General features: G+C 38.0%; 1 protein-coding gene across 1 annotated transcript; it reads left to right on the forward strand.

Moving 5' to 3' along the window:
• Positions 1–238: 238 nt before the first annotated feature.
• Positions 239–1,087, forward strand: LOC149925651 (uncharacterized). The gene is made up of 4 exons (XM_090161804.1): positions 239–244; positions 334–450; positions 510–591; positions 660–1,087. The coding sequence occupies exons 1-4, from the start codon at positions 239–241 to the stop codon at positions 1,085–1,087; spliced, it is 633 nt and encodes a 210-aa protein (XP_090017930.1).
• Positions 1,088–12,758: the final 11,671 nt, after the last annotated feature.

Consider the following 12,758-nt stretch of genomic DNA (forward strand, 5'->3'; position numbering starts at 1 on the left):
GTTGGTTCGCCACGTCGTAGCAACACCCATTCGCCTCGACCTTGCACTCTGGCTGTCTCCCCTCGAGGCGCGTCCGGGTCCAGCCACTGCGAATAACTGTGTCCAAAGAAAAGGGTACTATTCTTGAAAGTGAAAACGCCTTAATTTTAATGGCGAGACGAATACGGTATAAAAGGGAGCGGGATGGCCAACAAGATTCACATTCAGTTCATCCCTCGAACCTCGAATTACTTAAATCATGCAGGTAAAGAAGGAAAATCCTTTCTTCATTTGGATTATACCACGAAGACACTTTGGATTATATTAATAACAAGCGTGTTTTGCGTTTTTCAGGTCTTAGTTGCTCTTTTTGCCCTCGTGGCTGTTGCCAATGCCGGAGTTGTCTCCTACGCCGGTGTCATCCCCGCTTTGGCCCATACCGGAACCAGCGTCCAACACAGGTCCCAAGACGTAAGTTTTTCTACAAATTATCCTACATCGATAACGATTAACGACTAGTGTACTCGCAGACCCTTGGAAACTACGCCTTCGGTTACAATGAAGGACACATCGGAGGTGGTACCTACCGCAAGGAAGTCGGAGATGCTTTTGGTAAGCTTGAATCGCGTAAAGTTAAGTTTGTTGGTAATGAATTTGATCAACTTAAATGGTACTTGCAGGTAACAAGGCTGGTTCTTACGGACTCACCGGCGCTGATGGCCGTGTCCGCGTCGTCAACTACGTCGCCGATGCCGCCGGTTTCCGTGCCGACATCAAGAGCAACGAACCAGGAGTTGGCGCTACCCTCCAAGACCCAGCCCACACCGCCATCAACAAGGCTTTGATCGCCGCTCCAGCCGCCGCTATCGCCACCTACGCCGCCCCAGCTGCCGTAGCCACCTATGCCGCCCCAGCTGCCGTAGCTACTTACGCCGCTGCCGCCCCAGTTGCCCACCACTACGCCGCCGCCATCCCAGCCGCTTACAACCATCTCGGTTTGAGCCATTACGCCGCTGCCGGTCTCCCAGTCGCTGGAAACCACTACGCCGCTGGACTCGGCCTCCACCATTATGGCGCTGGATTGGCCCACCACGGTTATTACTATTAAGTCTTTCGAATTCAAAGAGTATTTGAACCAGCCGCGTCTTTCTGTTGTAACAATGTTTTCCAATTACTTTTAATAAAAGTATTTTATTTTAAGTTTAAAAAATTTCGTGGTTTTTCATTTTGGATGAATTTGGTGGTATCGTTTTGGATGAATTTGGTGGTAACTTTTTGGTTAAATTTGTTGGTAATACTCGTATTTTGGGTAAATTCGGTGGTAATATTTTGGGTACATTTGGAGGCAATATTTGGGTAGACTTCGTTAACTTGTTGAGGTTAACGGTAATAGTTAGTGCAACGATCTGTTGGCTCGCGTGGCATGACGCATTGTAGCCCGGCCACCTGAATTAATGTGTTTAAAAGTCGCTTGATGACTTAGGCCTAAGGTGGCACCTTGGGTATTAGCTTAGCTGATTATTATTAAGTTTGGTGGTAATATTTTTGGTAAATTTGGTGGTAATATGTTTGGTAAATTTGGTGGTAATATGTTTGGTATATTTGGTGGTAATATTTTTGGTAAATTTGGTGGTAATATTTTTGATAAATATGGTGGTAGCATTTGGGTAGATTTCGTGGTAATGTTTTGGGTAAATTTAGTGGTAATGTTTTGGGTTAATTTGAGGGTAACATTTTGGGTAAATTTGAGGGTAACATTTTGGGTAAATTTGGTGGTAAGCCATTCTTATTTAAGGGGTCAGCGCGATTTCCTATGGCTAAAATTAATACAGCCAAGCGCAGGAGAATCAATAGTCGGGTCGCTAAAATTTTTAAGACTTTATTTTAAGCGATTTTCATGCCCAAGATTCAGTATTGTGGATGCCTACTTGCCTAGCGGGATTATTCTTACTGTCAACAATTATTGACTGGAAGTACTACAATGAATATTAATGTATCAGCGTTGGTGTATAGTACAGAGATAGCCATACGGATTTATTGCTACTGTCAACTTCAGCGAAAAACGTATTAGAATCCCGTCATTTAACGAAAGTTAGTCGACTGTAGATAAGAAGCTTCGTACTGTAATGAGTTAGTGTACCATTTTTGACATGGAAGGCCAACTGATCAGCTCGTATCCAGTTTCCCGGAAAAATGCAAAAATCAAATTTTGTCCGTCTTCGAGTTAACGTTGTTTTTCGCACTTTACTCAAGAAATAATAAACCATTTCTTATGGGAACTTTATTTAAATCTCATTATTTATACGTAATTAAGTATTTTTAAGTTAAAATTATCATTATTGTAATTAATTTACTTGCAGTTGAATAGTAATTATAACATTTAACCGTTAAGCCTTTGCTTCGTAGGGAAAATTGCTTTAGTCCCATTCGACCGAAATCCCATTCGACCGAAGGCGGTTTTTGAGGTGTCCCATTCGACCGAATTCCGCCGAAACGTGCGGTTTTTATGTGTCCCATTCGACCGAACGCTTTTATGTGTCCCATTCGACCGAACGCTGCTATATAAATTGGCTTTTGCTATGTTTTCAATTTAGTTACTGAAGTCGTTTGCAATGGAGCGGATAGCTAATAAAGGAGGGTATTTATACATCAATAATAATTATTTATTCCGTCTTAATCTCAAAATGAAGTAGCACTCTCCCTACTAGATGCAGTAGCTATGAATTTAGCTATGCCATTTTAATATCTTTGTACTATGCATTTATTTGAAAATAAAATGGAATGAGCATGAATTATATTTTTATCTTCACCTAGTCAAGAAAAGTAACTGAACCAAAACTGAAATAGTAAACTTAACCAACTCTAACCTAACCTAACCTAACCTAACCTAAACATGGATCTTCGATAGTACATACCTTATAAATAAAATACCAAATCACCCCGCCAATTGGGCTACATTTTAAAATTATTTCGGTCGAATGGGATTCGGTCGAATGGGATTTCGGTCGAATGGGAATAAACGGGGAAAATTAGCCGGTAGAACCCGATCATATATTCTAAAATCTAGTTTAATAATAACGTATTTAGTAGTACCAGAAAGAATTTTGTGGAAAGTGAAATTTAGTTTGAAGTTAATTTTGTTTTATCTCTTCCATAATTTTTTTTTTACCCAGCTGATTTTTTACAGAGTAAAAAAAATTAATCATTGAATTTTGATTTATTTGTATCCATCTAGCATTGTGTAAATGATTTTGGGAATTTTAATTACAGTAATGAAGTATGGTAAATATTTAAATAATTTTTCATAACAATAAACGTTTTGGGCATTCAAACTTAATCCTCTATGTAAAGGCGTCTTAATTATTCAAAAGCTTAAAGAGTGAGTAGACATGGCAGCCTAACATATAAGCAATTAGGGTATCTTAAAATTAATTTTGCGCGTGAAAATACGCTGCCATGTTAGGGTATAAAAGCGGGTAAATAAGTCTGCCATCAATTTTTTCTCACCTTTTATATATTTTAAAACCCTTTCCTTAAATTTGAGCCTTGAAACTGTAACAGTAAACTGAGAAAATTTTAAATTTTAAAGGATTACGTGTAAAATTACAGCATTTAAATTGCTGAAACTCATTATAGAAACTAAACTAGTAAAAAATTCATCAATAAAAGAGATTTGCAATCAATTTAATCAAGAAAGTTATTAAAGTTAACAGAAAATTTGGGTGCAGCTATAGAGCCTCTATTTTCACCATCAACAGATGATATTCTCTACCTATAGAGAGAGCCTGCAAGTGCAAAGAGAGTCATGTGTCTTGTCCTTTAGCTTAGAAAAGATAAGTCATGAATTTTCTTTCATTAAAGAAACGCTATCTATTTTATAGCCTACTTTTCATTATACATGGGGCCCCTCAAATCGAATTTAATGGCGTCCAGAATCACCCCCCCCCCTAACCCGTGGGAGCCCCAAGCACGAACATTTATGTTATATACTTTTGATAATAAGAACCCAAAAACCCCCGCTTTCAATTTTATCCAAATAAGTTCTAAATCAGCATATTCTTAAATTCAAATTTCCCGCGCATTCGGGTTGTCCTAACGGGGAAGTCTTGTACTTCGTGAGAAAATGTAGTTTAGTTCCTCTAAATGGCGGGAGAAGGCGCTGCAGTCTTCAAACTCGTTTCCCGGTTTTGCGAATTCGAGAGGGAAAGTCGAGTAGGGGTATTGGAACGAATTCTTTCGGCCAGCGAAATGGGTTAAAAATGAAAGTGGACTAGTAATTACATTTTCAGCAAACTATTTCAATCTTTATTAAACTTAAGTGTTGTTGGATTTTAAGCCTACCACTTATAATGTTGTTCTTATAAAATTAATAGCATTAATTTAGCCTTTTCAGTTTACATAGTGCCACCAAGCGGTCGACACGAGAAGTTCACAAACTGCGGACAATAAATTACAAAGCATCTGCTTAGCAGTTTGTGAGCTTCTCGCGTTGTCCGCTATGTGGCTCTATGTAAACTGAAAAGTCTATTTGGCGTTAGCTAGCTAAACATTGACTAAACTAATTTAGGTCAAAGATGTAATTTATTTTTTGTTTGTAAAATTGGTCTTAAAGTTAAGCGAGTTGTTCCAAAATATTTCTTATCTGAGAAGTTTGGAATTTTGGCTAATGTATGAAATTAAAGATTACCCAAAATATTTTGAAGTAATTTTTGCAAACAAAGCCAACACAAAGAGACATAAAGTTAAAAATCGTGATTCGTACACGTGTATATTTTAATCTTCAAAATAACCTCTACAATTACCTTAAGGTTTAACATTCAAATTTAATACTTTTTGAAAACATACAAAAGCGTACAAAACTATAAAAGTTTTTCTTAAGAGGGTACTGGTATTCTCCCCAATTTTGTTAAAAAAAAAAACACACATTTTTTTGCGCGAAGTTCTTTTATGCAAATATCGAATATACCGTTATTCGAAAGCGTGCTAGAACCATTTGAAACAAAAAGTATCTCTAGCCTCGAGGCGTTTTGACATTAAAGATATTTTTCAAGGTTGAATCTTACTCGAAACCGTGCAAAACACATTCCAAAAAAAGTACTGTTAGCTAAATTAGAAAAAGGAAAAAGAAATTTATACGTTAACCCAACCACACCCAATACGGCTTCGCACGGATTTTAGTCTTTGAATAACCTCTTATATTATATATCCTAAAACTCTCCAACTTTTCAGTTCTTCGTTCAAGTTACAGTGCCCATTTGTTAAGGAAATCCGGTTGCCTCGCGACACTTTTCCTACAAAGTAGAAATAAAGCAATTTCTCTTTAGCGTAAAGACAATGGTGGGTTCGTCTGTGGGCTTAGGGACAAAGGGGATTTCCGCCACATTTCTCAATTACATTTCGGCCAGCGGATTATTTGGGATGAAAACAATCCCCGGGAATCGAATTTTCCAGTTGAGAAGAGTCTGCCCCTATATAATGGCCCTGTCCCTCCTTGGACCCAAACATTCTTCTCGAAGACGCGAGCTTTGTCTTCTTGAGCGGAGATTTATCGTACCAAACGAGCGGAACTGAGCCCTGCAGTTATGGCAAAGGTAATTATCGCAATTTCCCACGTTTAAGCATCTCCTTTTTTTGAGAAATTTACAAGCTAAATCATCGAATTAATCGGGCTTGAGGTAATAGACGCTTCAATAAAAGCGATTCAGATATTAGCTAGGATGTATTAATACACGTACTATGGACGCGCAAGGTACTCTTCCGCGTAGCCATAACGTTGTACCAGAAATAAAATATAGTGTTGCATTGACGCAAAAATGTGGCGTTAGGCCTAACGGAGATTTTTGCGTTGACAATCGTCCTCGTGGTATTTTTGGAAAAAAAATGTTACTTTAAAATTAATATCAAAACTACTTGACTTCGTTTGAGTTGAATATGGTTGGTAGTTGGGTCTTTGCGGTTAGCCGGGCTAAGGTGGTAACCAAGCAACCAAAAATATATTGTCCAGTGATACCGACACGAGGGAAGTCAAAAGAGAGGTGGTTTAATTTGAAGCAGCTATTGCCCAAATAAGGTTTATTTTTTTCCCGAGGTTTTACACTTAATTTTTTTAAAGGACATTTTTAATAACTAATTTTGCAATCAGATATATTTAATAACTCTTTCCAAAACCCACCTAGAGACTAAGGTTCCTTTTGTTTCGTAGAGTATCATGTTTGCATTGGTCTTCGTGTTGGTGTTGTGGTTGGAAGGAATGGTCAACGCCGAAGAACCATCATCGACGGCACCGACGCCTTTGCCCCCACGGGAACCGACGCCATTACCAACTCCGGATGCTGTACAAACCGTACAACCGATGGAACCTATCCAAAACGATCAACCGCCACCGGAAGAAGTCCACGAAATGCCAGAAGAGATGGAACTGCGCGAAATCCAAGACGTTCACGAACCGCTTGAACTGCGCCGTGCTCCATTGACACCGGAAGAACAAGGGGAAAGCAAACAGTTCAAAGCCGAAGATGTAAGTTGTCGTCGAAGCGTGGTTTGGTGGCAGGCCTACCAGTATTTACATTAAAACCATAAAAACAATTAAGCTTGAACGACCGAAATTCTCCTTATTAGATCAAAAACTAGTTAGAATAACATTTCGTTTTTATTGTTAGGGAAACGAAATTTACCGCCACATGTGTTGAGTATCTCTGATCATTTGTGCCGTTAGATTGATATTAATAATAAAATATTTGCACGGAGAATTCGGGCGTAAGATTTTACATACAAACAGTAAAACACAATCGGTACTTGGACTACTAATAATCAGCCAGGCTAATACCCAAGGAACCACCCTAGGCCCAAGTCATCTAGCAACTTTTAATGCCCTTATCCCAAATGACCGGGTAAATTGCGTAGGCTCCTAGAGCTCCCTTCACTAAATATTACCGTTAACCTCTAGACGTTTTTATGGAAAGGGAAAACCCCTCCAACCATAGGGGAAATAACTTGCGAAATTAGTAGTTTTTACCGAGTGCCACAAGCTGGGATCGAGACCAGCACCTCTTGTTGTGAGGCGAAAGTGCTAACCACTACACCACCCCACTATTTATTAGTACAGGGACGTTTAGGTGGCACATAGTTCCTCTAGAAAGCGCATGCGCGAAACAGTCTTCGCCGTATCTCTATCGGGAAAAGTACGCGTAACAGCGACTGCGCAAGTGCGAGGGTATCACAATCATATCACAATCAGCGGACGTGTTTCCGAAGACGCAAATATAAGGCACTCCGGTATTTAAACATGGCCAATCTTTGTGATACCTTTGCACATGCATAAACTGAGTTGCGCATTTTTTAATTCGGGAGAGGATTGGGAAGAAGTGTTTGGCGTTTGATGGAGGCGAACAGTCCTTAAATTAGGTGGGGTGGCGGAGTGGTTAGCCTAGCAGCAAAAGGAGCCGGGTTCGATTCCAACTTGTGGCACTTGGAACCACTCCTTCTGCGTAGAGTTTGCAAGTTCTCTCCTCACTGGTTAAAGGGGTTTTGCTCCGAGTTATTTGGTTTCCCCTTTCCATAAAACTTATAGAGGTTAACGGTAATAGTTAGTGTAGGGAGCTGGCATGAAGGGCTTGTCACCACCCTCCTACTATTGGGTATTAGATTAGCTGATTATTACAAGTACTCATCATCCTTCACTTTTAAAAACCCTTACCCTAGTAGCACAAAAGAGCTCGGCCGACAGGTGCTTAATTGCACCCGGCCAACAGTGTTGGGCCTAGGGTGGTGCCTAGCTGATTATTTTTATTTATTATCATTAATTACTCCAAGATCGGTATATCATGAAATGTAATCTTAAAATATAGAAATTACTTCTTTTAGAGCGAAGGTAATTACGCATTTGGGTACGTCGAAGACCATATGTCCGGAGGCAGTTTCCGTCGAGAAATCGCCGACAAAACTGGCCGGGTTGAAGGTTATTACGGACTTCGGGACGCCGATGGTCGTGTGCGCATAGTGGCTTACGTCGCCGACGAAGATGGCTTCCGAGCCGACATCCAGTCGAACGAACCAGGCTTCGAAGTCCTGGACCCCGCCAGCACCACCATCAATAAGGGGAAACCTGTCGCGGCGGCCAATCCGTTAACGTACGACCGCATTTCCGGCAAAGGAGAGTTTGACTGAGTGTCAATATAGATAATTTCGTAGTTGAGAGGGGGTTGCGTTGGGTTATTTATTCACCGTTACTTAGCACGGGCCAAGCCCCGAAAATCCGCTAATACCAGTTCTAGATATCATTTCCGATTGTTAATACACGGCGTTCATATTTACCGAATTATCATTTGTAAGAATGTCAAACCGCCAGACTATTTGGTACCTTTGTACAATAATGACCTTCGCGCTATTTACAGGTTTTATTATTATTGATTTTTATAGAATATGTACATTTTTACCGTTTCAAATAAAATATTTATATTTAATAACGTTGTTTTTTTTCCGGAAAAATAAAATGCGGAAAATTTTCCGCAAATCGGGAAAATAAAAAATTAAAACATAAATTACTTTTTAAGGGTTTTCAATGTTTTAAACTTTTTATCGATATAGAGGTTTATTTTTACTTTAATATTCGAAAAAATTAGGCGAAAATGCCGCTTTATTTAAAATTTGCAAAAAACGTATTAGGCTAATCATGGAATGAAAACTTTTTTTAAATTTATTTTCCGGAAAAAAAGGCCTCGGTCATTTGTCGGAAAATTTTCCGACTTACAACCCTAATATTTAACAATATTATTCATTTTTGTTAAATTTGGAGGAGAGTTGTATTTTATAAATCTTAAAATCAACTTGAAAGTCCCGAAATCTGGGCGAAAATCAATTCCAAATTCTCAAAATCAACCTCTGAAATCTTTAAATAAGTTTCTGATTTCTGAAATCACTTTGAGATTCAAATTCCCGCACACAAAATTTGCAAATGATCGAAATTATCACAATTCTTTTGTGAATTTATGTCATTTTTGGAGCGTTTTACTCCTATTAGGTTATCGGTAGGATACATTTTAACAATTATTGTAAATAGGTTATGATTATAAATTGCTAATAACTCTAAATCTGTTCAGAACACGTTCAACTTTTAATTATTTCATAAAAAGTATTTTAAATAGTGTTTTTATGAAGCATTTTAGCCATTGTCCTCGACACTTATAACGCCTAATAGATTTCATTTTTATATTATTTACCAGTTTCAACATAATCTTTATTTTTTAATTTGGTTAGTTAGAGGTAGAGTTAAATTAAAAGGCAATGTTTAGAAGCGTGCTGGTTCACTACGTAATGTAGCACGAAGCTGAGAGAGCTCTTACCCCATCTGGTGGCAGAAAACGTTACTAAACATTCACTCATAGACGAAATACTGATACACTAGCTTCAATTAGAATGTCATATTTCCCTGACCTTTTAAATCAACTTAATCCGTTTATATAAATGCTAAGTTAATAAGAATGGACTGCAGTGCAAAGAGTCATAAAATACGCGAAAAGGTAGAATAGTCCATAATGAAAAGGGGAAAAAACCTAAACCCTAAACAAATTTGAAGAAATTAAAAAACTTACAAATAACTCGTACCTATAGGTATTCTAGTAAATAATATTTCCGAGACCCAGGACCTGCAAGTTACTTGTAAAAACTTGTTGAGGTTAACGGTAATAGTTAGTGTAGGGAGCGGCTGGCGTGGCATGAAGGGCTTGCCACCACCCTCCTACGCATTGTAACCCGGCCACCTTAATTAATGGTTTTAAACGTCGCTTGATGACTTAGGCCCTATGTAGTGCCTTGGGTATTAGCCTAGCTGATTATTATTATTATTACTGTATAGTGCTTGTTAAAATAATGGAAACTTTTCACCTATACGGTATGCAACAAGTGTTCCCTTTTAACCAGGTAGCTTTTTTGACGTATTAAGGCTTAGAAAAAACACAAAGTTCTGTTTGCATGTGAAAAGTTTCCATTATTTCAACAAGCACCAAATGAAACGTAACTTGCAGGTCCTGGCTGTCGGAAATATTACTTCTTGGCGATTTCATTGAAGGATGTTTTATTGAAACGCCTATTGAGGGGTAATCGAAAAACGCTTCACAAAACAAAATATAATTTTATCAACGTTTGCACATAAAAATAAGTATGAAACTTACCTATTGAGATATATATAACTTCTTGGGTTATTTGTGGATAGACTATGATTACGGGTACAGTGTTAGTTAATTCAATAACTATTTTTCAATTGCCGCGCTACAGCAAAGTTTGTCATGAATATTGGAGTGAAAATTAAAATGATAAAAGCTAACCTACCTTTAAAACTTTCTTATTTGAAATTGTACCGCAGCGCCATCTCAAAGTAAAACTTCAAACGATAAAATATAATAGTAATCCGGGCTATAACCATTTAAAATGAGGTCTGTAATATAATTTAAAACTTAAGTAATTGAAATAACAAATGAAAATTTGACAAAATTGTTTGGCCGCAGCGCCACCTGTCTTATTGAAGTACTAAAATTTTTCATTGTTATTGGTCAAACTTTTAACATTTTGATTTTCTGGTAATTTTTCAAACCCTTTATTTACGGTTTGAAAATTTTCCGAAGGGACTAAATAATATTTTTAATTTGTCAAAGTATTTAAATAAATATTTAGGACCTAATATTGTTTTATTTCCTTTAAGTGTTCGAAAGTATAAAACAAAAAAGAACAGAATAACTTGGAAATGTTATCCTTTTAAAATTAAAATTTTTATAAGAGCATGACCAACGTTTTGATACATCGGAGCCTCAAAATCTTTTCACTTCCCTAACTCCATTGACATTGTTAGGTTAATACAAGAGATAAATCTTAACTAATGCCCATGCCTGGCTGGAATAACTACTTTTACAGATTTATTGAAGCCTACTTGAACACCTACCTACAAAACACACCTACTAGTCTATATATTTGCTCCAAAAAACACGGACTTACACGAACTTACTTTCCTACATAATCCTATCTATAAACACACACCTACCTACATACATACCTACAAAGACACCCTACCTACATACATACCTACAAAGACACCCTACCTACATACCTACAAAGACACCCTACCTACATTTCTATACCTACAAACACATGCCAGGATATATGATTATACCTACAAAAACTCACCTAATCAGCTAGGCTAATACCCAAGGCACCACCCTAGGCTTAAGTCATCGAGCGACTTTTAAAGCCTTTTAATTCAGGTGGCCGGGTTACAATGCGTAGGAGGGTGGTGGCAAGCCCTGCAAGCCACGCGAGCCAACAGCTCCCTACACTAACTATTACCGTTAACCTCAACAAGTTTTTATGGATGAGGAAACCGAAGATCTGGGGGAAAAACCCCTTAATCCAGTGGGGAGAGAACTTGCCAACTCAACGCAGAATGAGTTGTTCCGAGTTTTCACCCAGTGCCACAATTTGGATTGAACCCGGCTCCTCTTGCTGCGAGGCGAAAGTGCTAACCACTCCGCCACCCCACTTGAATATACCTACAAATACTCACCTATATACATACTTATATCTGCAAAATCGTACCTATATACATAAAGACACACCTACCTACATGAAAATACCTATAAACACACCTACCTACTAGTATATATTTAACTGAGCAATAGGGACTTGGCAGCATGACGTATGTAATACGTCACCCATGGTTTTTCAATTGAAAAAAGAATACCAGCATGGTGGCCATAGCCAAAGATACAGCGTAACGTCATGGTGCCAAGTCCCTATTCGGATTTAGAGAGTGTGGGGTTTGCACGAAACAATTTATACCATAATTTCATGTGCTAGAATAAACTAAGCTTAATACACTTCTTTTGCGTTGACCCTTGCCGTAGCGTCATTTTTTTCCTCTCTTAAAACCAGTCCATTTGAATTGATTTAAGCCGAAGCGGCAAAGACCATATAAAGAGTAGCTTGCACCATGGGTAATGAATTTAGTTCAAATTGGTCCAATACTCTGAGAGCGCTGTAAACGTTTCTCGTGTGTAAACAACGGCCAACTTTGACACTCGTGCAAAGCGGCCAAACCATTCGTTGAAGTTTCTACGTTAACCTCCGAACCAAAATATCTCTCTTGGTCGAGCGCCCCTATCGGAAAATAATTTTGAGAATAGTTTTTGCATTGAAGCCAATATAAAAACGAGCGTGGCGCTGAACACCGATAGTTTATAGCATGGTTTATAGCGGGAAAATCCTTGTTCATGGAATTTCGGCGATTGGGTTGGCCGCTATTGCGCGAGTGTCAAAGTTGACCGTCTATTAAGGTTTCCAAGTTCATTTCAAAAATAAATTATCAATATCTAATAAACATGAGTGGTTAGCTTTTCATAATACTACTTTTAATCAAAAATTGATAATTAAAACTATTTAATCTAAGTTCATGTTTATTTGGTCCTATCCGTAGATAATTTTACGTTGAGCTTACTGTTTCTATCTATTGTTTTGACTATTCTCAGATGAAAGGGACCGAAACACAAGCGGATAAAATTATACGTTAGGCTTTTGTTTTCTAATATCTTTATTTTCAGATAAAGAGAGGTCTATTTTATACATACGAATAAATCCGATTAATATTAAATAGACCTCATCCAATTAACAGAAAACTAGGTCTATGCTTTCTTAGACTGAATCGACTACAGCGCCATCCAGTTTTGAGGTGTCAATTATACAGATAAGTAATTTTTATACAAAATATGATTATTTGTATTATAAGGTGTAGTATC

The sequence above is a fragment of the Leiobunum rupestre genome, chromosome 10 (assembly GCF_980474605.1).
Source record: "Leiobunum rupestre chromosome 10, qqLeiRupe1.1.hap1, whole genome shotgun sequence".
Lineage (NCBI taxonomy): Eukaryota > Metazoa > Arthropoda > Arachnida > Opiliones > Sclerosomatidae > Leiobunum > Leiobunum rupestre.

Coding starts and splice junctions, on each gene's coding strand:
- LOC149925651 (XM_090161804.1), top strand. Junction 451..509: donor TCCAACACAGGTCCCAAGAC/GTAAGTTTTTCT, acceptor GTGTACTCGCAG/ACCCTTGGAAACTACGCCTT. Junction 592..659: donor GGAAGTCGGAGATGCTTTTG/GTAAGCTTGAAT, acceptor TGGTACTTGCAG/GTAACAAGGCTGGTTCTTAC.